Consider the following 27999-nt stretch of genomic DNA (forward strand, 5'->3'; position numbering starts at 1 on the left):
CAACTATACACAAGCTATATTTCCTTTACACTTGTTCAGTAGAATATGTCTATTTGCTGCCATCGTAGAGGGCTGTCATCCACGTTTTTGTTTATACCCCTTCATTCTCATTCTTGCATTTTTTCCTAAACATTAACCTTCATCAGTTTCCGCTTAAAAAAATGTTCATTGGTAATAAAAAAAAAGAACAAAACCACTATAAACAAACTAAGTACTATAACAGTATATTAAAGAACGAGTTTTATAAGGGTTGATTTGGCCCAAGTGTAGAAAATGACCCGTAGGGGAGTTTTGTATGGGACGAGTGCGCCAATGCCCTTATAAAACGAGTTTTTTATGTTATTTTTTAGAATTTGCACCCTTGTTTTAATTGTTATAAAAAAATAAAATTTAATTTTCAAATTCTAAGGAATTTTTGTATTAATTGGTAATTCAAGGTAACGGATGCAACTACATCTGCAACATATGTTAAAAAGTAGAGTTTGAACATTAATATTGGAAGTTTTTTGGTGTAAATCACAATAATACACTGAAATATTGATAAAAATTTTCTTAGAGATCTATTAAACTACGAGTGCTTTAAGAGGTAGCCATAAACGACTCCAAATTGAATACAATAATAGACCTATTAGAGACGTAGATTCTAAAAACGATAATTATTGACGCCTTCTGATCTAAATGACCAGAATACAATAATTTAAAAATTCCGCATTATTCTAGGTATTGTCGCTCCCACTAGATGGCGCATACAATTTTCACTTAGGCTTTGTATGTATCATTTACAACATTATAATAACTACAGTCATTGTAAATCATTTATTACTATAATGTGTAATTTTTTTAATAATATCCTAAATATATCTATAAGGAGCATACAAGTGAATAATTTAATATTTCCCTATTGTTGCGCAAAGAGTATATGCAACCAAACATACATTCTGAATGCCAAAAGTGATTTACTTCGCCACGGCCGTTGTGGTTGAATGTAAAACAGAAACGTAATTGTTTTAGACACATTTTGTATTAAATAAAAGCCATATTGTTTTCTGCAATTTTATTAAAAAGTACCGAATCTGCCGAATGTGTTGTAGATGGCGCAAGTGTGCCGATTGTTACCAGAGTGTAGACGCGTGCAGTGAGCGATTTATTCTCGCATAATTTAAGCAACAATTACAGAAGAAAATTTAATAGTTTCTTGTAAGTTTTCCTATTAATTTCGCATGTCTTTGTGTAGTTGTAGTGAATGTAATTCATAACCTGTCAGGGCTACCTACTAAATTATGGGAAACTTGAAAATTCAATTTGATTGTTGCATGATCTGTCATTTCAACAAAGTGCTGATTTATTGGGACTAAAACGTATTTAAACTAACAATGGTACCATGGTTGAACCCATTAATGCACGAACTATTGACGTAATTGCATTATTCTTATTGATTAAACATTCGTTTAGGTTATAAAGATTGGCAGTCTTGGTTGGCAGTTGAGAGTTAGCAACAATGGTCTCCCAATCGAATGGAGCAAGTGAATTGTATAATCTTCGCTGGAACAGTTATTTTTCCAACTTAATCAACGTTTTTACTGACCATCAAAACCAAGAATCTTTGGTTGATGTTACTTTAAGCTGTGAAGGGCAGTTTGTTAAAGCTCACAGATTAATACTGTCAGCTTGCAGTGTGTACTTTCAAGTAAGTATTTTTTATGCAAATTAACATAGTTTAAAATGTAAAAAATTGTAGAAGGTATTTGAAACTCACACAACTTCACAAATGTTGATTTTACTGAACGATGTAAAATTTAAAGATCTTCAATTAGTCATACAGTTTATGTACAAAGGTGAAGTAAAAGTAGCTGATTCTGACATGCCTCAATTTTTATCTTTGGGGAAAATGTTACAAGTTAAGGGTTTGTGTTCAGTTGAATTGCAAGAAAATCAGAATTCAGTTGATGAAGGAAGAAATGGTGATACTAAAGAGGCACAAATATCACTCACTGAGAAACCTGTCAATGATAAAACAAAAATTTCAGAAAGTAAAAAAGTCACTTGTAATAAAATTGTTCAAGTTGGACAAGGGACTAAGACTAAGACCAAGGAAACCCCCACAGTTGCTAAAAAAAGAAAATTACGGTCACCTTCCCCTGCTGAAGCTAAAGTAAGTTTCTACAAACATATTTACAGTTTTAAAGATAATCACTACTGCAGAAGAAAAATGTTAAACAACCAACACCAGACACTTCTCAAGACGCCACACGTATCCCGCGCCCCCCTAACGCGTTCATGATATTCGCAAATCAGTGGCGCAAGAAGTTAGCAGTTGAATATCCAAGTAAGTATAGTGTTTTTTTTTTTGCAACTACATAACTAAAAGGGATTTTATTTTTGTTATGTTATATTGAATTATTGCGAAATTCAAATTTGTTTTGTTTTTACCACCTTTTTTTTACATCAGTGGCAAAATTAAATTTTGAAAACGTCTGTCAATCTGACGGCACTTATTTTGAAAAATGACCCAAAAAAAAAAACAAAAACAAACCAGTGTATTGTTAAATGTTTTCATAAATTCATTTAACAAATCCATCAGTAAGTGTTAAAAATTTGAACAAACCTCATTTAAATTAAGAAATAACGGGAAATAGCATTCTTGTATAATGATGAAAGTTTAAATCGCATAAAAAAAAAAGTTACCAGATTGAGTTGCTCAAGTCAAATAGCTATTTATGCACCAAGGGCGTTACAACGATGATTACGCCTGGAGAACGATGAGTCCAGCTCGAGGGCTTTAGCCCGAGAGATGGATATCGTTCGATGGGCGTAATCATTCGGTAACGCCGTGGTGCATACAGGATTTTTTTCACTATACGTGTTCTTAAAAAAAAAATGGCATCTTTGCATTTATGAATTGATCAGGGCGTTATGAATTCATTACGCCCGCTTATTCTTATTACGCCCTGTTATTATTCCCCGGTTGTTATGGACATGTTTACGTATTTCGTATCCTAGGAGTTATCATGCAATTATACTAAAGTGAAAAATTAAAAAAAAAACCGTACCTACTTATATTTTTTGTAACCAGAATGACAGTCTCAAATTTCTAGATGACAGTAATAAAGATATTTCTGTTCGATTGGGTAATATGTGGAAATCGCTTTCTGCCGAAACCAAAGACGCTTTTTACGAAGATGCGAGAAGAGCTGATGAAGAACATAAAATTAAATATCCTGGGTAAGCTTTAAAGTAAGAGTAAATGGTAAAATGAATGGATTTTGTGATACAGTACTTACAGGTACTATTACAGCCCCAAGGAGGCGAGGTATAGGAAAGCAATAGCTAACATTAACAAGGCAGCTCAAAAAGTTGATTCTTCTGGTAGTGGGGAATGCACCGAGGAAGAATTCGTAAGTTTAAAATAGAAGTTGAGTATTCACATTGTACTGATATCTTGCAGATTGAAATAAAATTTGAAGAGACTGAAGCTGAAGACAATGAACGTTCCAAACAAGAAAGTAACGGCTCAAATTAGAAGTGTAGAAAATGTAAAAAGTGGATCTTCTCAGTCTACTATTTCAGTACGAAAAGTAGCCAAGAATATAAGGATTAAAGTCTATGTGCGATTTTTGTAAATATGTGCGCTCCTGAATTTTCAAACAAAATCTAGTCAGTATTGGCTGGTTGCCTGGTTAAATCCAACAAATGGTGTTTCACTGCAATTGTAAAAATAAAATGTATCCGACCAAGTATTGGTTGTAGCTGAGAGATTTGAGTGTAAAGACAATTTAAATATATGTAAGAGTCGAACTACTTGAAGACCTATCTCCGAAAAATGCGATGCTGGTGCAAAATTATGGTAAGTTCGCTTGTCACAGAAAACAGGTGAAATAAACACAAAAATAAAAATTACTGATTTTTATTAATACACGTCGAGACACCAGTCATTACCTGAATATCCAGTAAACGTAGGATTGTCCTACCCGCTACTTACCTTCCCTACACATTAAACCAACAGGTTTACTTGGAACTCGACCAATTTATACGTCCTTTGGTACCTGGGTCCAAGCCAGTTTTAAATCTGGGAAATAAAATGCAGGTCAAAATCTGAGCTTTGATCCGGTTGGCCAGGTGAAATTATGATGCAGTGGCCAAATTTAATAAATAAAACGAACACGAATCCAGCAGTGAAACATGTTAAAATCAGGTTCCCGAAAATTAGAATTTTGGCATGAAACAGATCGATTTTTTCATTTGACATTGATTCGGCTGATTTTTCTCCACACCTTGAGATGATGAATAAATTTATCGCAGCGTAAATTCCAATGAATAAAACAGCAATCTGAGAAGTATAATTAATGCTGCGAGTAGGTCGCAAGCACATTATGATAGTAAGTAAAAGTAAACTGACGTAGGATAGTGTCAAACAAAAATACGTTCATACTGGCTTCAGATTATTTCTACTTCTACTTATCTGATTGCATAAATTACGTATTAAGTATGCTAATTACAATAATTTAGACTGAATAAATTTGCAAGCAAGTTGATGTTAACAGAATAAAAAAAAAAATTACGGAACAACTACCACATCATTCAATGACACGATTAACACGACCTTTATCAAATGATAACGAGGATTTTAATCGAAACTAATTTGAACGGAATGTCAAGATGAATCGACATTGAACGTGTGCTCGTGGAACGATAAAATTTCGCTTGTGTTTACCCTGATTACATGTTTAACAAAGGAATTAAATTTACCGGCGCTTGGCGACTTACCTTGATGAGCGAATGGAATAAAAGAAGAATTCTTGGCATTGTGCATTTTTATTATTACTTAACGTTTTGTACATAAAAAAATCATCAGTCGGCTTTTATTTAAACAGCAACTTTTTTCTGATGTTTCTCAAAAAAAGTAGCCTGAAATCACAACAAACTACATGAACACTATCTGCTAAATAAGATCAAATAACCGATACTATTTGAATAACTCATAATGACTAGTACGTCTTATAGTGAAACAAATTTTAATGAAATCACAAAAAAATATAGTACGAAAATTATTTACAAATAAAAAATAATCTTTGGAGTACTCACTTATTTCTTAAACAGTCACAAATCAAGAGCCGGCCACAGAGTATTCATTTGATAAACCAAACTAAACGAAATCCTAACAACATACACTAGACCAGTTTACTAATTTGACAATATTTTTTTTACATCGTTAACTTTAATTGCTCAAGTAAAACCAATAACAACTCTAAATCTTTGTTACTGTACAAGGAATAAGACGCTTCATAATACTAATCAAGTCCGATTACCATTATGAAACACCAATTTCAATGAAATATTAACAAACTACTAGTTAACCTTGATATTCCAATCAAATTTGGCTGGATCGAACTTTTGATTCTAAAATATTTTGATTTCATTCAACGCTACAACAAAAGTCGGCTTAATTTAATGGCAAGCTAGAGTGGAAGCTAGTGAAGTCACTGCAAGTCAATGAGTACAATAAATCCATCATGCTCATGGAGATTTATAACGAAAACGTGATCGCTAAAGGGCTGTCACCGCTCGTATTTCAAAACTGTACAAGCATTACGTATCCGCGGTTTATAGGAACACATAAAAAAGCTCAACTGAAACGATTCTTGCATCCTCGACACGAAATAATACGTCGAAAACGGTGAAATAGACATTTTGGTCCTCCTGTAGACTTACAATGTAATTAATCGATACCGCAGTACTCGAATTCCTGGAGGATGTTGTTCATGGAGCGCGTAAATACCGATAAGGCAGCATTTATTCAAGCTGTCCGTGATTATGCACCGAACTAATTAAAAGAAAAGTTGAATGGAAAGAAAATGATCGTCTCTTTCTACAGTGCCAGCTTGTTTTGATGAAGTTTCAGAGCTGAAGCGGCAGATTCAAAAGACAACAAAAACGTAAATATTACTCTAAAGACAGTAAATCGATGAGACAAATCATCCTGCCCCTTGATGGAATTCGATCAACTTCACTGTGAGGTCAGTAACATGCATCGTGATCCGTCTCGTCGAGTGTTGGCGTTTAAAAAAATAATAAAACGTAAATACTGAGATAGCGATTCTAAAATTGAACGGCAGAAACGATGGCCATGACGATGATCGTAATAAATACATGAGTGTGGACCGTTCAAATTTACAGTCGCCGTACATTTTGCAAAAATACCCGATCTACAATACAAATACGCAATATTAATGTAAGAAAAACGTAAATAAATTGATTTCTATTAGAACTAATTGTGGAAGAATGAAAATGACAACCCACCAGACACCCCTGGCGCAACTTTACTAGTCGTTTAGGTCTCGGTGTCGAATTCGGTGCGTTTGTCATTTTCGCAATCCATCTTCGGGCATCCTCTGGGAAATGGTCGCGCATTAGACCGTCACCTGCGGCCTCGCGTTTTTATTAACAACGTAAAACTTGTGTTTCTTGCCGAAAATCCCCCAAATGACGGCAACATTTTCGATAACTAGATTGAACGGTATCACGAGCACCGCTCCGCACAGACAGAGCAGAAACCGTCCCAGTCCGAACCTGTAAACCGTGAACGATTTTATGACACCGAACACGAACATGTAAATATTCACAGCACCGATGAATGCACAAATGAAGTCTATGATCGGCGGACAGGGAATGGGGAATTTAGACGCCAGCACTAGATTGGAAACCGACAACGGTAACGTGAGCCACGAGTAACACGAGCATGCCAACAAAAGTTTGTTCTTGAGCGGGATGGATTTGGAGTGGACGACGAGAAGGATGCCCTGGATCCAGCGTTTGCGCTGCTGGATGAAGTCCCAGAAGGTGAACGGGGATTTCTCCCACATCTCGCCCTCGATGAAGTTGAAGCTGTACCCTTCGCTGAAGGCTTTCATCGCGAAGAAGCAGTCTTCGGCGATGGAACCGTCAAGGCCGTTGTCGAAGGATACATCGCGTTCAGCGCCGACCTGGAACAAAAACGGGAGGTCACTTCACGTGAACTTGAACACATTAAACAAAAAAAGTCGCGTCCGACCAACTGGTTTTTCGATAAAAAGACGAGCGTTGGCGACGAAAACTCGTTGGGGAATGCCGGTAGAGGCCAATGAAATTATTGCCTGCACTGTACACAAACGGATGACGGAAACAATGTGAATTTGTGTCAGCTGCAGCGCTTGACACGCGGTATTTCCAGTTTTTATCCAGTTCTTCTGCCTCATCACACCTTTACAGATAACACAATGTCACAATAGTAGGACTGGTATTTATTCACTGAAACAACTTCAATCTAAAATTCAAGATTCTGTATTTTTGTCATTGATGTAGAAGACGTTCACAAACAAATAAAAATTATTATGAACCAATGGTCATCTAATTACCTATTGGAAGAAAAATTAAATTTAGTGAGTCATCGCAAGAAAGCCGTAAGCATATGAGTGAGGCGTTCGGAGAATCTGCCTGCAACTTCGTATAATGCAATGCAATTAAGAGCTGGTCCACACATTTTAAACTTGCCAGAGAATCTGGTAAACATGCACCAGGACCAGATACCCTAAAACTGTTGAGACACTAATTCGGTCCGTAACAAAAAGAGTCGGTGAAATGTACAGCAACATTGTTGCTTTTAACGGGTGTTTTTTTTAATTTGGCGTTGAAGAAAGAGACCATGGTGAATGCATAACTCTGATCAGTTAACCTTACTTCTTGCGTGTTTTTAATATGCAATTTGAAAAATCTGTCTTTTTTAAGACGAGTAGTTTATCAGCTGTTTAAATCTAACCTCACTTTTTGCGTTTGTGTTTTTAACCTGCAGTTGAAAATCCGTGTTTTTAAAACGAGTGGTTCATTCATAATCAACTCTTCAATGCCAAATTACAAAAAAAAACAGCCGTTTCTGTAAGCTGTGTAGAAAAAATGTTGCACCATGAATTGAACTTTTAAAAAAATGGACGTCCGATGACCACCGAAAAGTTTAACCACTGGATCCAAAGCGCATAGGGCAACTGACCTCTGACGCAAATTTAATCATCATTAACCAGGATCCGGGTAGAGTTCTTGAAAATTTTGTTGCAGCGGATGAAACTTGGGTTCATCATTTTGATCCAGAATCAAAACTCCAAAGCATGGAGTTGAAATTCTCCATATTCTCGAAAATTTCGTGCTACCACTACATCATGAAAAGTTGGGCAACAATTTTTTGGGATCATCATCCTGACGGAGTGATGGTGCAGGTAAATGAGTAGTTGAAGGCTTAAACAAAAGAATTCTTTGCTAAAAGCATCAAAACACTCGGTGTCGGTGCCTTAAAGGTGAAACCGAGGGTGAAACTGTTTCAATTTTTGTTGGTCTTTTGTTCTATCAGGAACCATAACTGATGAACCACATTTACATATCCATTTTTTCCTATGTGTTTTTAGCTGCATTAATCAAACAGATCTCCTAAAGTCACGATTTTTCTATTTTAACAGTCGGTCGGTTATTTTTGGTTATTACAACGAGGAAAAAAGTAGGGTTGATGATCTTGTTCTTATCTGTTTTTCTTTTGAATTATGATAACGCATATTGTGCAAATGAAATTAAAATACATTTTGACGAATAATCGCAAATTCGTGGCTGCTGTAAATGTATGTACATATTTATTTAGAATTATGTTGATAAACATCTGCGGGTACTTATTTTACATTTCACACTAACCACACAGTATTTAGAAATTCGAAAGTGTCAAAAATACATTTTAACTTGTTTCTGCAATTGGCATTTATTTAATTTTCTTTCACTTCTCGTAATTTTGAACCATATGTATGCAGGTATTTACTTGTCCATTTTAATAAAACAAACATGTTACCTGTTTATTTTACACTTTTATTTATCTACAACAAGTACCTGGTAATTCGAAAATTCACTTCTCAGAAGTGAGATTACTTCAGTTTGGTTGGTCATATATTTGTCGAGTATTTATTTTTAATATCCATTTTGTTTATTTTGACCATATACATACATCAGACGAAGAAAAGACCATTAATAGTTTACTTTTCCACATATACAAAAATTATTGGGGGAGTCTGCTTTTACAATATTCATTACACAACAGATTGAGCTGGATTATCAGTTACGCTCTCATAAATTTCATTTTTACGATATCAAATCTTAATCCTGTAGATTGTGGTGTAATGTGCATTAAAATACTATAAATACGACCATATACAATTACGTTGCCAAATATGTAGTATAAATTAATTCACAAGTCACAAACAACACAACGTTGTATGACCATTTTGCAATAATTTTATTTCCCGTGACATTTACTGATTTAAATACCTCGGCCGAACGTTCTTCTATTTGAAAATAGTTTCAATGGAACCAACGAAACACAACTGTATTGCAATAAAGCAATGAACATATAAATTGCAATGAAATTGGAAGCAATCATTCAAGATAGTTACTGATAACATTTACCCAATCAAGTCTTAATACCCATTCAAAGTAAAAAAAGGTAATTTATAAAAAAAATTACTGAGGAATAATAGGTACCTATTGACAGAAACTTGTTGTGGATTAAACCCTCTTTAAATTCGGGCGTTCTTGACATTTTCTCCAAATTGAAAAAAAAATTGTAAAGAACATGCCGATTATTGTTTATTTATTTAATCCACGAGCTGTTGCATGTTTTGCATATTTTCGTTTTTAGAAATAATATATTACGTGCTTTAATAATAATATAACAACAAACACAAACTCAATGAATAATCAAGTACCCACATTATGAAAATTGAATCGTCTTTTATGGAAACCTGCAATGATTAGACAGCTCTGGATAAAACACTTAATTCGACTGATAATCAGAACAATTTTCCAAATACCTTGAACGCCTACTTTGTGATTATTTATTAATTAAAATCCATGACGTAAAACACTTTCAGATAATACTTGACTAACAATGGCACATATCTATAAAGTTTCCATTGACCCAATAATAGTGATATATTTAGGCACCTATATCTCTGGCAGAACTTGAAACTTTTCTTACATTCCTATAAAACACCGGATGTGGCCTCTCCGAGACTAGAAAAATAAGAGTGCGATTTGTCTGCGAGGATCATAAAGACAAACGAAAAATATGAACACGCCAAACACTGAGCTTCTGTTTAGGTGAATTCTGTGATCCTTTTGAAGTGTACAAAGAAAACATTTACTTTTCCTCGCCCTTGGGCGTGTTTTCGTCACAACCATTTACACTGTTTTGATCAATTTATAACCGGCAAGTTACCAGAGCTGAAGAAGCGTCGAAAACTTCCGGGGTGTTAATAGGACAATCAATCAAAAAAAACCTGACACGGGATAAACGACATTGACAGCAATTCTTGTTGGGCAATCGATCTCTGGCATTTTTATAACGTCTCAAGTTTCGAATTACAGGTCATGAATAAGTTCGATCGGTGTTGGTTCACCTTCAAACAAAGAGAAATAAATTACCCAAATCCCCAGAGTAAATATTGACGAGTGCAACTGCAAATAGACGGTAATCACAAATTTAATTATACTATTTCGGGCAAACAGTGTTAACACAAAGGACTGGAATGAATAAAGTTTCCACATGTAAAGCATCAAAAAACACCGTAAATACATGCAGTGTCTCAGACAGGAAATAGCGAAAACATACGCGGCATATCCGGCCGGTGACCGTAACGGGGGCTATAATCAATCATTTTTAAAATACGCAAACACGAACGATGTCACTTATATTTGGTCATCATTCATTACACCGAAGTCCTGGGATAATGGCCTGAAATACGACGTCATCGGATAGGAAATTTGACGGCTTTTTATCACATTCGCATCACGTCGCAGCTTTATTTTCAACAATGTAGTAGATGGTCAAGAAAAATTTCCGGTGTCGTTACTTCCTTTTATTCAGAACTATGACTAACGGACGGCGGGGCGGAGTGGCATTGCACCTCCTCCGGCTTCGTTCAAAGCCCCATCATTTGCATTTTTAAAATATTTCAATTCGTAAAAAGACAGAACATTCATCTGGATAATGTTGAAGTCGAGCACTTGGTGACAATTTCCACAGGGTTGCCGTCACGCTAATAGAAACGGAAACGCAACAGATTTTAATCAAATTTTTTTCAACAACGGTTGAAATGTCTGGTCGAATGTTCGGAATTTCTCTCTTATCTCCGTTGTGAATCACGCTATTTTTGCAAACAAATTGGAGTAGAGGATTAAAAATGCTTATTTGAGGAACACCATTGTATCGCAAAAACATCCACAAGGCCGGTTCCCAACAGATAAAAATGTTTTCAAGTCGAAATATTCCTTATCATTTCGTCGATGGCAACGTTTATTGTAAAAAATTTAACTACGTGTGATGTAAATAATAATCTCCATCGTTGTCGCATTGATCATTATTGAGAATTTGAAAAATGATTCCAAAGTAAGCAGCAACATTAAGTAGAAACAAAATTACCACTGAAACACATGTTTTACGTTAAACTCGGCATTTACCTTATCGATCATCGTTACAAGTCATAAATCACATCAATTTATGAACCACCGACAGTCGTTTTTTACTAGACTCTATACCCTTATCTTACAAGGTTTGTTAACGCAACGGCGAGACAGTCTGCGCAGTATAGGTGCAAGACAAATATTTTCTACTTTATTGCGTCTGTATGAAAGCTATTACAAAACCTATTTTGGGTCCTGTAATGCGTTTTGAAACAAACATGTGCATTTTACTTTTTCAAGGTTGGCATTACTGATCATGGCATGACGAAAGTTAAATGTCAAAATAAACGCCAGGACAAAAGGAATTTAAAAGCTGATTCCGTGGAATAGGTACAATTGTTGTAAACATTAGACGTGCTTGGAAACAATATGACATTTGTTGCCAACCACGACAAAATTCCCCAAATTTGAGAATTGTTCATTTTCACTTGGCAGATTTTTTTTCCAACGGAAGCTCGAATCAAAATAGTCCGTTAATCACAATACAAATATTTTATATGCCCGCAATGATAATACCTTCTCAGAAAAGTCATAAACCACACAGAGCGGCAGTTATATTTATTTATGTAGTTGTCTTTTTTACGGTCGGCATGACCCAAAAGCTTTTCCACGAACACCAATCTATTATTTATTGGAGATTGGTAAAACAATACTAACCGTACAGACTGAAGGTGGTGTCGTTAGGAAAGCAGGCGTGCCATTTACGAAACGAACATTACACTAATAAAACACACGCGGGTCTGTTCGAGGAGAAACGGCCATTACATCCCGACCTTTTAGAATAAGTGTTTTTTTCAATAAAGAAGATCGCCTCGAAAGTAATGGCCCGTTTGTTGGGTTAGGACCCGAACTTCTGACCCTTCCCATTCAAAACGACGCCAATATCCGATCAATCGCAAAAAAATGCTAATCAACCCACCAAGAAATAATCACTATTGTTTACCGCGAAACTGGAGCGTCCGTTGAAATTTTCACGCACGCCACGAATTTATTAAATTTATGAAACCGACGCAAAAATTTGTTAATTTACCAGGTGCGCTACCGTAAGTGACAGCTGGTTAAAAACGCAGCATTAATTTGCAAATTAAATTGGTACAGCTGATACGAAATTCATAGTGGTAATCCTGCCTGTCAACTTTATCCCGTAAATAAATAAGCGACCGTTGCTCCACCAATTTCCTATTAGCTGATTACATATTTAATAACCTGTTTCACCCTTATCGCGGTTAATAATCTCGCATGCCGATCAATAATTGAAGGCGTCCTCGGCATCAATACTACACGATCAATTCACAAATCCATTTCGACGGTTTTAATCTTACATAAAGCAAACGGTCCCACACGATCGGTTATCCAAACGATTTCATTCACTAAATATTTGAATAAATGGTGTCGTCACAATGCGGCATTTTCGTGCCGGATTAGCCGTACCGACTCGCAAAATGTTGGCAACAGTGCAGAACACATCAAAATGTTTCTTATTTCGGGACGTATCGATCCTGTTATTACGTTCTCCATGAACTTTATTTCCGTGCGAGCATTCTTTACAACACACGGAACCGAATCGACCGCACATTTTAATAAAACAACACCGACAATAAATATAAATCATCAAGTTGAATCCTCCGAAATCCGGACCCCGGAACAGATAGGGCTCACCCATCTGGCATCAACGCGTCATGGTATTATTCCGCAGAGATAGCTCGTATCGCTGTAATTGAACAAGTTCAGGCCACATTCCGTTAATTTTCCTCTTTTGCAGTGGGCACCACGGAGGCTCCAGATCCACACCAGCAGCGTTACATAAGCAGATGCAAGGTCGCCTTGGCTGGAATTCCGAAAAACTCGTTCCATAAAAATCGTACCGCCATGCCAACAGGTATTGTTTTGCATGCAAGCAGTTCCACAAATTACGTTGAAGATATATAATTATTAATAATTCTCAAGGTTGCCACTCGACTGTTCCGACCACATCCAACCCGATAGATATGCCAAAAATAACCACAATAAACTAATTGATTTAAGGATGTTATGAAATTTAGAGGACACAATAAGCCACTTGCATCTCGTCGCATTGATGGGCCACAATTGACAACAATCGACTCCGTGACATTTTTTCTTATTGCTCAATTGGTATGGTCGCCGCATTATCGTCCCGTTTTAAAAGCCATAATTCAAATTTGGACGAGCAAAGTAAAATTTAGTACGAAAATTCGTACAAATAAACAGACACAAATGTATTGTTTGGACGAGTTTAATTCGTGGAGTTGTGAAACTAGAAATGTCCACATTTTGGTACAACAAAGCCGTCATAAACTTGGCATTTCCAGTTTGTGCAATGGATGATGAAAGGTCAACGGCAGGTTTATTGCAGTTTAAAAAAATAATGTCGGCGTTTTATTGACTCGTAAAAGATGGAGATTCTGCTGAAAAAAAAGTTTAATCGCCTCCTCACCTTATCTCGCCGATATAAAAATCTGCGTCAGCTCTGACATCCCTTCGCTGATAAAATTACAAATTCCTGACATCTCTCTAGGAAACCGATCGGTGCAAACGTACTCGCGTCGACCAGTTCAAAAGAAAATCCTTGACGAGTTTTTTTTAACGATGAGATTTACTGATTGAGCCACGTACTTTACGCTTTCGTGACCGCGCTGATGGTTGTATCCTTCAGGATTCATAAGATGTTCGTTCGGGAAACGAAATGGGATTGGGTGGAGACGGTCCCCGCTTTCAATTTGGGTTGCACAAACATCGTACATTTCGGGATGCTCAATAAAACAAATCTACCACCAGCCAGCGACATCTTAGTGGCCTGACAACTCCATCGAAAATTGAATAAAACATTTTTAATTCCAGCACAAGAAAGTGTAGAAAATTCCCGAAGCGTAATTATAATATAATTAAGCTTCGCTCCACATTTCAATTAACACAGAGAATCTAAGAAGAAACAATAACGCTGATATTTTCGCTTTTAATTCCTCTACTTTCACCTGTATTTTTTCGAACTGAATGTATTTCACAGAACGATGTTACAAAATTTCCATTATTAACACGGTTACTACCCAAACAATAAAATAGTTGTTGTTGAATTGTTCCAAAAGTGTTTGACAACAATGCTTATCTGTGATCTCAGCGTACCTCATGACTTGTGATAAACAATTAGTCACCATCAATAAAAATCAACCTAGAAACAAATTACTATTCGTTACATTTTTGTGTTGTCATACATAGCTTCAATTGATTAAAAAAAATGTGTCACCGTATGTCCGGATTAACAATATTAATTGAGGAGACAATCCTTTATTGCATTCCAGATTAACCCAATTCTGGAAACCCTCCGAATTCCGATATAATTTATTTGTTTACATTTTCGGCAAAACGCGAAGAGAGAAATGGTCCGAACGGTTCCAGCATGATTGTTTGTCTCACAATTTTGAACTCGACGAGTTTCCAGAATCCTTCAGAAGAAATGTTTCAACAGTAAATTTGTTTGGACGCATTTGGCAAATCGGGACGAATAAATATTAGCAGTCGAAAAATATTTTCACCCGCTTCCTGTGACACCAACCCCTCTTTAGCTTGATTACATCGGGCGAGTATAATCCCGAGATTTCCCCAAACTCCTGCGCCGAGAGTTCGGGTTTATTATGTCAGAGGCGCGCCGTGATTCCAAACATAATAAAACAAAAATCCTACTTCCGTCGCAATTATTACAATCTTATATTACACTTGGATCCTGGCCAACTTCCTGGCCGTGCATTATTTTAATTGATGGGGTTCCTGCATCCGCGAGGACGACGGTTCGCAGGACTGTTCCGTTTATTTTTGCGAAGTGACTCACACGCAATCCGGTCCGACTAAATATTTGCCTTCGAGTCGCAGTTTTCCGAAAAATCATTGCAAATCAAACACGTGTAACTCCTTACATTACGCCGAAGCGTAAACACAAGTTTTACCGATTTCGCCGACCGTTACGTAAATCGCAACACAGGCAAAGTCCAAAAAATAAGTGGGACTGTGGAATTGTTAAATACGGCGTGAAAAAATATGATTGCAGCGGAAGTTCGTAAGTTGTGATTAATAAGCGTGACGTTCATGAGAGTGTGATTTTTATTGGTGAAAAAAATCGACGTCCACCGAATGTTGTACCGGTGTCGTAAAAGAAAATCAAATAGACCGGGTCCAATCAACAGTAACACTAAAATGACACTTAAGGATTTTACGAGTTTATTTTGAAAACTTTTCTATACAAGGAAGATGTGTATTAGCGCTGGCGTTAACTATAAACAAGTACAATAAAACAACTACTAAAACGATTATCGAAAACCAATTAGCGTTTCGTCGCTGCGACGGTCCAGTTGGTCTACTTTCGCAAGGCAATCCTTCCGTCACTCTCCTTCTACTCTCAAATTAGCATTAATTTCTGGGGACAACTTGGCCAGAGGTTAATTATCTTTATCTTAACACATTTCGTGCAACAACTTGTTAAAACGGTCGTTAAATGTTAACCCGATTAAACGGAAGGCTTGGCTAACCGCACTGATGCAATTATCATCGATCTTCAATTCGCGACAATTAGCACTGGAAAAATTCGAACCTTGGCAAATTTTCACTCTTCGATCGTTTAGCACAGCCGTCAGACTCAAATTGGTGCGATTGCAACGCGGCCTCGTTCAAACATTAACGTTAAACGAAAAATTTACTTTGTATAAATTAAATTTGGCAAAATGCTGAATCAGCCCGGCCAAATTGGTTACCTTCGCCAGGAATATCCGTCCGTTTTTTCACACCCGACTGCCAAATTTTGTTTACTTTGTGGAACAGATGGGCTCTAGGGCCCACCGTTTCGTGGAGGAGAACGATAAGGTGTGAGCCACGTCATCGCATTATCAATAATAAAACAAAAGTGTTTATTCAAGAAGTGACGGCAAGGTCTGTTCACCATTTTAAACTGAACCGACACGAAAATCCACTTAAATGATGATCCAGTTATTAGTTCAACAAAAATTTAAGTGTCTGGTTAATGTAACAATTAACTCGTCATATTTTATGGCAATTAATGCAGATTACAATAATTATGATTGTCAAAGGCCACACCAACGTGACGATAAGCAGTTAGAATTTGTCGAAAATTACTAAACTTCCAGTCCATATTGCACGAGCCAACGATAAAAGAAAACTGTCACGTTTTTATCAGTATGCATGGGGGCCACCAGCTACTTTCAATTAAACTGTTGCAACGGACCGTGTTGCCGACGCCTACAAAAATTTCGCAAAGCAAAATTGCAACGAAATTTACAAAACAAAGTCAAATTCTCCCATTTTATTAGACCTTCTGGTTGAAAATGTTGACATTTATTTTTTTTAAATTAATACTATGCATTTAAACATGGGTTTCACCGGAATACCTTGAAATGTTACCTAATGAACGCTTATCATTGAAAATACAAACGGTAGCGCATTATGAGTTAATGTTTTTAATAAGCATTGTTTTCCTTTGCTGTAACGAAGTATGTCCGAAAATAAAACTTAACTGCTACTCATAGAAAATTAATTGTGACATTTTTAATACCATTGGTATTTTTGTACCCAATCAATACTAATAATTATCTACATAATCTTGAAGCACCGTTCAACTGTTTTAATGAAAAATATATTCTGCAATTAGTGAATTATGAGTCGTTCGGTACAATTCGCAATACCGCTTCAATGAAGTGGAATTCTGCAAGGTTCTTTGTCCACCTCTTTCTCTTCCGTTCTTTTCTATTTTACAAAAAGCCAAGCCGCCTCCGTGTCACTCGACATTTCAAAACCAACCAAATTATTCCACAACTTGATTGAGGTTTAATGAGGAAAAGCACGTGTGGTACGCTTGAAAATCCCTAACCATGATATACCTAGTAAGTGTGAAGATAAAGTTTAGAACAAAATTCATAAGTCCATTCAAAAATCAAAAAACCACCGACGGCGCATTTTCCTCGATAATTACTATCGGTAACGCTGTCTGGTGTAAAATTTGGTGAGAATTGTAATTTTGAGGTTAAGTGTTTAAGTGTCTTGTTTTTCTGGGCATGTTTAAGTAAAAATAATAAGAATTAATAAATGAAACATGTTGAGCAATAATTAAACAATTTGAACGAAATTCAAAGCAATTGAATTTTATTTTGAATCAAATAATAGTATATTGTGCAATAAGTGCGGGAAGTTGTCTATTGCCCACGAGAGCAGAAGTTGGGCGCACGAACGAAGTGAGTGCGCTCGTCTGCTCGAGTGGGCAATAGACACCCGCACAAATTGCACATACTATTTTTTATTACGAGTGCGGCGATAAGATTATTAGGCGGCAAAACTCCCCAAAGAAAAAAAAAACAAAATTAAGTGAAACAAAAATAACTTATATTTCAACTTTAAAAGTTCAGACATTATAATCAATAATCATAAACCACAAGAAATTAGCAACGTAAAACAAAAAATAGTAAACTAATATACAGTGTTTTTCTTTTGGTTTTTCTCTTTAGTTAATTGTATTTCACTATTTCTCAAAACGATTTCCTATCTCTATTAAATGTCGAAGTGACGTAAATATGAAATAGTTTTGAGAAATAGTGAAATAAAATTGACAAAAGAGGAATACCAAAAGAAAAACAGTGTAAGACCTTAATCATTTTTTTTATTAATAATTATAGAAATATTCGGGCAATTGGAGAAATGAAAATTAATATTTTGTGAATTATTACATGTGTTAGAATTTTCAATTTCAATGTTTTCTTTTTCTTGTATATGAATATTGATAGGTGATTGGGTCGTTATTTGGTCATTTGGGTTAATTTGGTGGTGTGGTCTTTCTCGTGATGTTGATGGTTTTTCTGATATGGCGTTAGCGATTTGCTGGCCGATTCGTTTTTTTTGGCACACGGAATCTTCAACGTAACCTTCAGCGACTGTGTTGGATTTCCATCCCCCATGCCTCTTAAGAGTCAGCAGATCAGCACCAGAATCAGCCAAAAGAGTCGCAGAAGTTCTTCTGAACGTATGTCCAGTATAAGAATGTTTAATGAATGTTATAAATGTTTTGAGTGTTTTTTTTTTCAATTATTAATTAAATAAAAAATTCAAAGATGTCTCTAGCATCGATTTGCGTGTTTTATTTAAACTTTGCGTGCGACAAGTATGATTTCCGCACGCTAATAAACATTTGACATACGTTTGTGGGCAAACAGCTATTTATCGAACAAAATAATGTGCGCCAAGATAGTACTTATCCCGCACGTGTAAAAAAAATGTAATAATTTCCAGTTACCAACATAGTATGTATGAAAAAATAACTACCCAGGGTTTTTTAAATTTTACCAACCTAAAGCAACAGATGGTGGTTTTTTGATTTTTGAATGGAGTTTAGTAGGAAGGGCTATCAGAAAAAGAAAAAACAAAGTGGGGGTTGTCATTTAAGAAAATAGGTGATGACATCATTGCGCAAAAACCAATGTCTAAACAAATTGCATGTCACAGGATTGCATTTTTCAATAAAATGGACCTGTCTGGGCGATTTTCTTAAAAACATTACATAACGTTAAATTATGAATTTTGTTCCAAACTTTATGTTCACACATACATACATACTCGTATATGTATCCCTCGTGGAATTTAATTTGAACCGAATGTAATCCATATTAATTTAGCTGGTGCGACGATATAAGCGAACAATGAATGTCGACCAGCTGCTCGAATTGGATAACATTTAAAAAAAGGAGCCTTACATGACATAACAATCTCAAGTTGAGAAGTGACAATAACTTAACGAAGTAAAAGAGACACTTCTAGATAACAGCCTCGATTTTTGTTTGTAGGCTTAATTGTGTCCTTCAAGCGAATACCCCCACGATAATGAAACAAAGGCTCATCCGTCGATATGAATAAACGAAGAGAGGTGGGTCGTCTTGATTGCACATCTCATGCGATGACTCCCGCAATCACCAGACCTGAGTCACGCGATCTCTTATTTTAGTTTCGCAGAAGAACCAACTCGTCTCTTCGTTCCGAGAGAAAGCACTTTATACTTTGTACTGGTTTGCTAATTCAAGATTTTGTCACGTTGTTCGCAATTCTTTCGTTAAAATAAAGTAAAACTCGAGTTGTTCGTCTCTCCGAACTGGAATGTTTTAGAAATGCTATAAAGTTCGTCGTCGAGGGAGTTTAAACTACAAAATAACACGCAAATAACACGCCAACTGGGTTTAAATATATGTATTCAAATTCGCAAGACATCTTTTGTATTTGTCTCAAATATTTATGTTCTAATTTTCAACCTAAATGACGTTGAAGTCGTTACTTTTGCAACAAATTTGATAAAGCTGACTCACGACAAAAATATTTTAACAGAATGCTAGCGTACCTAAATGCTGTTTATCTCCGACAAAAAATTTCATTTAATCTTCTTCCCATTGAAACACATTTCAAAATTGATATTAAACACCCACAACATGTTATTACTTTTCAAATTGTAATCTACATTCGAAATGCCTCGAGCTATCTTAATCCACTCACTGAAAAGAATGACGTCAAAAATATAATCCAAAGGGATTCAGAAATCTACTAATCCAAACAAAAAGAAAAAATCATTTGGCAGTCCTATCGATATAGGACATTTAGTGTTTCAATATTCTTACGACAAATTATTATCCAAAATTGTCCAATTTAAAATACAGGGTATCTATGTATATGATTGTATGGTCCAGACTGCTATGAAAACTCGTCAAATTTTGAATGTGCCGCTTGTACTTATTCCACACTGAATGTCACAGGTTGTTGGTAAATCCTACCCTCACAAATTTTGTTTAGCTCTAAAATCGGACGTATTTGCAATTTGTATTGAAAAATACAGATTTTGGGTGTTTATTAACTGTGATAAAACGAATATAAGCAACGAAAACTGAATTGAAAAGCGCAAATAAATTGGGCATCTGTCTCAAAAAGGCGACACAATAATATTTTTTCCAAAGCTGGCTTGACCCGACAATCATTTATAGATATTCCTCCTGTATAATGTTCTGAAAATCTGACATGTTTTTTCTGAATTCGCCCAGGCTATTTCTATTTTTTTACTGAAACGCTGAGAGATTAAGATCTGCGAACTGCGTTGGTCATTTCGCAATATTTATTTTGTTAGTTTTTCACCAAGTTCCAATTGTGTTTGTGAACATTATCTCCTGCGATGTGAAATATAGCTAGAATATTTCATCACTAAACAGTTCCAAATGATTTTTTAAGGTTAAAAGCGATCCATTTCTCTTCCTTGCAACGTATACACTGACCCAATTTCACATCCTGGAAAACAACTCTGTGACATATTACCCTCTAGACGAAGTTAGTTTGGCGGAACAAAGGTCGGAGTTGGTCTTTTTTTAAATATATGTATTTCAACCGAAAGCAATTTTCTTACAAATGTAGATTTCGCACAAATTCGTATCTAACAAAATACACCGCGACTTCCAGTTCTGCCTTTTCACCCTTGTTATCTGCGTCGAATACTTGGCAAATTTAATGAAGTTTCACCGCAAAACCCCTGGTATTTCCATGAAAGAGAAAAGGATTTTAATCCTTTCAAACCCCAACCAACTTTTAAACTTGTCTCGCATCTTTAATCCTCAACACCACAAATCGATTCAGTCTGGATGTTCATTAAAATTCGTGGATCATCGGAAGTGGTAACTTTGCAAAAATGGTATCAGTCACTGAACTTGCATAATTAAAATTCCGTTGTTCTCGACACCACTTTCTAACTAGGCAACTGACGCGACTCCTAGGCCATCATCTTTCACCGTTCGCCTCCTCGACTGTTGGTCCCGTCGCACTTCGCACCGACCTCAACTTAATGGCGAGGAATTTTCATTGACTTTCCAACACCTGACCCCCATAAATTCATTACTGTCTATAAACACCCATAACACAAGGCCGACGATCTCGGCTAATCCCAGCCTTCTGAAATGAACCCTAAAAATGTTTTATTATCGAACCGTCAATCATCCATCCACTTTTATTAGTAGACCACCTAGTTCAATTACGACTAGACTTCTTTCGAATTACGACCTCTGACGCAACCGTTCGTTACGCACAGACGCCGTCGTCGTCGGACAGTTTTCGCAGCAAGAAATGAGCACCCGCATTCCGACGACGTCCGTGACTATTCCAATTTTAAAAATATAACGGCCTTGACCAATTTGGTCCGCTTAGAATTAAGCGATAACCACCCGACTATGATAAGGAAAACATCGAACTTATAAATAAACGGTGAAAAATGGAATGATCAACGAGACACAGACATGACTAATTTGACCTGTGCATGACAATCATGTTACTGAACTTGACCGGAGAAAGTAAACGGACCGTAATATAAAAGCGGTCGTTGGCAAAGTAATAAAACGTCACCACAAAACGGACAATATTGACGAAATTTAATTAATTACAAGTTGGTGCGTTGTCACGGTTTCGACCGTGTCTCCGATTTTGATTGAGCGTTTCTATCCGTTGATGATAACACTGATAAAGATTCATTGACTCACGCTTAAAAATACGCATTGACGATACAATTTTTATTTCACATTTTAATTCACATGAAATACGATACAAATCTGAATTGCGGTGGGTTTTTAACAACTTCGATAGAAATAAGATCTCTAATCTGGAAACCTTCCTGTCGGAAGCAAATTAGAACTAATTTCTGGAAACGCGACAAAAATGAAACAAAAACAGTTTATAGATAATCATCAGCGTGATTTTCAATAGTTTAATAGAAGGTCTTGAAAACGTTCACTTGGCGAGACATAATGACAGTTGATTATCGTTCGAAAGTACATTATAATTTATAACGTGGATCTACGAGTATAATACTTAAACACAGAATGAAAAATTTTAATCTTGTAAGATTTAATAGGCACACGAAAATATCTGGTCTTCATTTAAATTTATTTTGAAAGTCGATTGTGAACGCATCACGGATTACAGATCACGGATCAGCTGTTACAATCTAACCTCACTTTTTGCGTCGTTTGTATTTTTAATCTCCAGGCTGACGAGTGATGCGTTCACAATAGACTCTTCAACGCTAACTTTAAGGATAAATTTAAATGAACACCCGATAGGAATATCGTTTGAAATAATGTTTCATTCGAAGATGACATTATCGAGCTTGTGGATTTCAAAAAATAAATAAACCACATTTGCATCTATTTCAGATTTTTAATCTCATAGATGTTATTCAAAATCATAAAAAGTACAGTACATAATGATGTACCAAGATTTCCTGAAGAAAATCGTTTCCTACTCAGAACAGTCAATACGGTATGAATTTGAAAAGAACCTTTGATTTTTGAGTATTTCTCAAGTTTTATTGGTGAATCCGGGCAACTTTTTTCAAAAGGCAAAATCCCATGAAAAAGTGAATTTGAGTTAGTAACATCCTCATTGATATCTGCTGGTTTCATTGTCCTTTCCTCAATGATCTATTCGAAAATAATCCAGTCAATAAATAAAATTCGCAATACCAACTCAATATCAGTTCAAAACACTCCAAATTTGTATCTCCCAAGTCCAAACACTTATTCCTACACAAAATGTTTAAATCATTTAACTGATGAATAGCCCTCCAAGTTTGTCACAACTTTCGGACTTCACGGTTCGCTGACATCATTAATTACAAGAATTATCTTTAACAAAGCATCGATTAATCATGTGGGCAGCTTCTTTAACATTTGGATCCACACAAGTAGGTAGATATTAATTCATTAAACACATATTGACTTTTTTCACTCTAAAACGTCATGATCCGTATCTCCGATTTTTTAAGATTAAGCATTTTTAAAATTTTTCCCTGAGTTATCTATAAATCTGCTATCACCGTAGTATATACATATTTTCCTCGAACGAAGCCAATTACTAAAAACCATTATCTCAAAATAAATAAAAATATAATAAATATGTTGGTCCCACGCTTGTAGATTAATTCGCGCACTAAAAATATATGAATTTGAAACTCGCGTTTATTCCAAGAAATGTATTATACAAGATCAAGAAGGACTGTTTGAGTTGGTAATACTGAATTTAACTTTTAAATGGCACAATTGGAGTAAGTTCTGGTTGTTGACGGCTTGACACTGACAGCCGCATCATTGACAAGTGATATTTGACATTTCAAATTAAATTAAACATGCTGGTGAATCTGTTTGAAAAGCCTTTAAAAAGTGTTAAATTGGAAGAATTAAAGCATCCAGTATAATAAATTACGTCCAAATGTTGTCTTTAACTTTGTAACTGTTTCTGTTTGTAAGGTTAGCAAGGTAAACGCCAAATATGTCACCTGCATTTGTGCGAAAAGGAGTGACCAAAATTCGGCGATAGTGCGCGTTTGTTTCATACGCGTCTACTTTTTTGCATCTGCAGCCACGTTTAACACAGTTTTTCTCTTTTTTTCTTGCAAACCAGACGTCTTTCAAGGACGAGTTTTTCCCTACAGCATTTTTAATTGACGATCAATTTTTTAATATAAATTATAAATCTTAATTGATTCAACATTTTAAAAAGGCATGTAAAAATTACGTTTTTAAGACTTGGGTGATTGCATGGGATCTTATTCTTCACCGTCTAAATATCTGCATTAAATTTAACAAAAATCGAAATGTTTTGGATATGGATTGTCAAACTCAAGGTCGCTTAAAACTTATGATTGAACTGTACATTAGTGAGATCTGTCATAAATTCCAATAACCTTATTAGCGCGCCTAGTTACTTTTGCTGGTAGTGCCAAGCTAACGACAAGTCCCCAATCCACATCCATAACGTTCCAACTGTGGTAGCATTTTTAAATTCATCAACTTTTTGCGGTGAATTTCAACATTGGTGGACTGTCAATCATAAGTTTTTTTTGTGTTGAACATTTATGTTGTGCAAAAATGTGATGAATAGGGAAACGGATTTGGTGGAAAACTGATGACTGTGCTGACTGGTGCTGATGTCATGACACCTGAAGTGTAAACATAACCTAAACATTTTTTCATTTTCGGCGATTATTATTATTATATGAATAAATATGTGCGACATTAGTCTTCTTGGGACCATAATACAGTGCAACCTCGTTAATCCGAAGCGCAGTAATTCGAATTCTTCAATAATCCGCATAGGTTTTTATTTATCATTGTATACGTTATAATCCGAATTCGTCTGGTTTCGTTATTCCGAATTTATCAAAACTCATGTCCAGACGCTTTTAAATCATACGTACGTGCCCTTACATATACAAATTACACTCGTATGGCACATTAGGCATCTTTGGTTTCCCAAGTTCACTACTGCATGGGAAAGTATTCAGTTTTCACAATGGCGCCAAAGCGAAAACATGTAACGGTAACTCTTAAGCAAAAAAGCGAAATATTGAAAAAAATCGATAGTGGCCAAACTGGTAAGAATTTGGCAAGTGAATATAATGTAGGCGCATCTACAATTTCAAACATTAGAAGAAACAGACAAAATATTAAACGGTAAATTTTTGAATTTTTCGTTATGTACTCCTTATTTGATTACATATTCTAGATTTATTGAGCACTGTTATTCTGGTCCAGGATCCAGCGATCATCTTGTTCTCCAACGGCTTCGAGAAAATGCTTACATTTTGAATCAAAAAATCGTCAAACAAAAGAAAATTACTGACTTTTTTTTTAAATAGTATGTTAAGTTGTTTTCATTAAATAATAAAGATGATAAGTTGTTCCAACATGATTTATTTATTGATAAATCTTGAAAAAAGACATTAAAATAATGTGCTTCGATAGTTCGAATATTTTGATAATTCGAATCACTCTGGTTTTAAATGATTCGGATTAACGAGGTTGCACTGTATTGGTAAAACGGATTACAATGCCTTTGGAAGATTCATCAGATGATGATTTATTAACTTCCTCTGATGAAGAAATTATTTTAAACAGAAGAAAGACTCATGAAAAAATTAGAGGATACGTGAATAATGTTGCACTTTTCCAGTTTTTCCCTCGCTTTGCTTTGACATTGACAGTTTGACTTCGACAAACTATTTTGACATTTCCCCCACTAACCCACTATTCGTCCACCAAACAACCAACTCCCATTGTAGATGGGAAAGGTGAATTTTGGTTGAGCCCAACATGAAATTTGTGGTGAATAAAGAAACGTGTTTTCTTAAGCTCAATATAAATCTAACAGTAATATAACAACGTTTTGGTAGAAAACTGATTCCACCGATTGATCCATCGATGAATTTAAAAACGCTCTCTGTATAAGGCTCGAAAGTCTTAGCTGAGACAACCTGTATATCTGTTGAAATATTTTGTAGGAAAAGTGAATCTTATTTAGATCGGTACTATGCCCAATGTCCGACAAAAAAAAATTGAATATCGTAAGAATTACGCTGCATAATAACAAATCAGGTTTAGAAGGACAAGATGAGAAAACCGAAGTTTTTTCTAAAATTAAAAGAAAACGTACAAAAATAAATGTCAAAAATATAAACACTTTTTGTATTGTCGACGCTAGATAATCACTGACGTAATTATTAATTGATCACATGTTTCGACGCAATTTCACTATTGACCGAGGCGCAAAAATTTCTTAGCCCGGCCCTGGCATTTCCATTCTGTGTTTTTACTTTTCACTATCTCTAACAAGCCGACTACATTTATACTGCATTTTACGATGCACTTTATTAGTCACATTACTTTTACTTTTCTCAAATATTCTCGAATGACGACTTAAATGCATTTAATTAAAAAAAAAATCGCTCGCACTATTTGCAATTGTAATAAAAACAGTATTCTGCGTAAAAACAGCGACCTTGCTTCGATATTAAAGATTCCAATTATGAATCGATCACTACAATTACTTTGCACACCTGCATAATGCATGCGGTGCGTAGTTGATAAATATTTAGACATTATGCACAACAACGACGAAACTTGTTAGGTTTCGGTGGAACAAAATCCGTCTGCGTTTTTCATTTTCGGCAGTGGAGGTCAGAAATTTGGACTTCGATGTTACAGTTGTGCAGATGGTGGTACATCATGATTCATGAACTTTGGAAATTCCTAGCGCGTGCTATTGAATGATAAAGTTTCGGTAACAACAGAACGAGATTACAATTCCGAGCAGTATCGATCAGACACTAAAATAGCTTCGATGGATATTCTTATTATCTAGACATAAATTAGGGTGGCGCATTAAAGAAATCCCATCCCCCAGACAATGTGTTGTGCTCACCTGCGTGACAACGAACGACCCTTTCCAACTGAAGAGGGGCTTGTGGAACATCCTGAACTGCAACTTGAGTTTGCCCATGTCGTCCGTAACCCTGAAGGAGTCTGCCAAGGTGGTGATCCAATTCACCACCTCCTCATTAGCATAAGTGATCAAGCCCTGTCCGAACTGGTGCTTCCCATCCCCGACGAAATTCAAGATTCCCCTGACCGAATTCTCGGTCAAAAGTGTCTCCTCGTCGAGATGCACGATCCAATCGTTTGGCGATAAGAGATTGACTTTGTCCTCGAGACAGTACTGAAGGGCGCGCGCCTTGAACAGAGCCCCCGACTTGGTGCGATAGTCGGGCGGGACCACGATCTCCCTGACTCGCCGATGCTTCTCCAAGCCCAGATTCTTGTCGGTGACCACCTCTATGAGGAAGTTCTCGAGGCCCGCGTCCAGACATTTATTCATGTTTCTGTTAACGTTCGTCTTGACGAGGTGCGGAAAGTCGCCCCTGGTCACCACCCTGATGCAAATGAAGGGTGACAGGATGGGCGACGCTTTCAGCACGACTTTGTCGGGGAAAGCGTTGTAGTACGTGAGTCCCACGAAATTGAACAACACTTGGGGTAAAGGCAGGAATGTCACTAGTCTAAGCAGGTAGAGAATCAACGTTCCCAAGTACCCGTACTGCACCCAGGGGTTGATGTCTTCGGCGGGGACGAAGAACGCGCCATCCAGGAGCTTGATTCCGCCGGTGAAGATCTCGAACATGAATATCACATACGCGAATAGGCAACAATGAAGATAATGCTTCGTTTTGCTCGTTAACATGGTCATTTTGCCGAACTACCCTCGCACACTCCGCACTATTGTGGATTTTCGGTGGTCGGAAGAGATCACGTCGGTTAATACGGATTATTCGGTGCCGGTTTTTTGTTAATTATTTATCGGTGAAACGTCACTTTACATATCACAGACGGATTGTGACAGGTTTTGCAGAAGCCGGTTTTTCAGTCCACCTGAACCATTATTCTCTACACGACATCTGCAATGAGAGTGGCGCTATCGCATCGCGGCTTTTCTGTTGATCGCTGCTTTGCTGGGGTTAAGGGAGCATGCGTGCTGGAGAAACCAATATTTGACATTTTCGAAGCTTTGAGATTTAGCGTATACGCGTCACGACGCAACGCCGCAACTTCTGTTGCCTAACCG

General features: G+C 36.4%; 2 protein-coding genes across 5 annotated transcripts; one reads left to right on the plus strand and one right to left on the minus strand.

Moving 5' to 3' along the window:
• Positions 1–1040: 1040 nt before the first annotated feature.
• On the plus strand, positions 1041–3894 carry LOC138133786 (protein abrupt-like). Of its 4 annotated transcripts, none has more exons than XM_069051738.1 (7): positions 1041–1197; positions 1453–1687; positions 1739–2152; positions 2203–2326; positions 3096–3222; positions 3275–3395; positions 3446–3894. In XM_069051738.1, exons 2-7 carry the CDS (start codon positions 1499–1501, stop codon positions 3518–3520), a joined length of 1050 nt encoding a protein of 349 aa, XP_068907839.1. In that variant the 5' UTR covers positions 1041–1197; positions 1453–1498; the 3' UTR covers positions 3521–3894. The 4 variants fall into 4 exon arrangements, with proteins under 4 accessions (XP_068907839.1, XP_068907840.1, XP_068907841.1 ...); XM_069051739.1 differs by having other exon boundaries at positions 3284–3395; XM_069051740.1 differs by having other exon boundaries at positions 3296–3395.
• Positions 3895–4793: 899 nt separating this feature from the next.
• On the minus strand, positions 4794–27888 carry egh (beta-1,4-mannosyltransferase egh). The gene is made up of 2 exons (XM_069051736.1): positions 26803–27888; positions 4794–6980 (listed from the first exon to the last, which is right to left on the minus strand). The coding sequence occupies exons 1-2, from the start codon at positions 27622–27624 to the stop codon at positions 6408–6410; spliced, it is 1395 nt and encodes a 464-aa protein (XP_068907837.1). The 5' UTR covers positions 27625–27888; the 3' UTR covers positions 4794–6407.
• Positions 27889–27999: the final 111 nt, after the last annotated feature.

Source organism: Tenebrio molitor, chromosome 6, assembly GCF_963966145.1.
Source record: "Tenebrio molitor chromosome 6, icTenMoli1.1, whole genome shotgun sequence".
Classification (NCBI taxonomy): domain Eukaryota; kingdom Metazoa; phylum Arthropoda; class Insecta; order Coleoptera; family Tenebrionidae; genus Tenebrio; species Tenebrio molitor.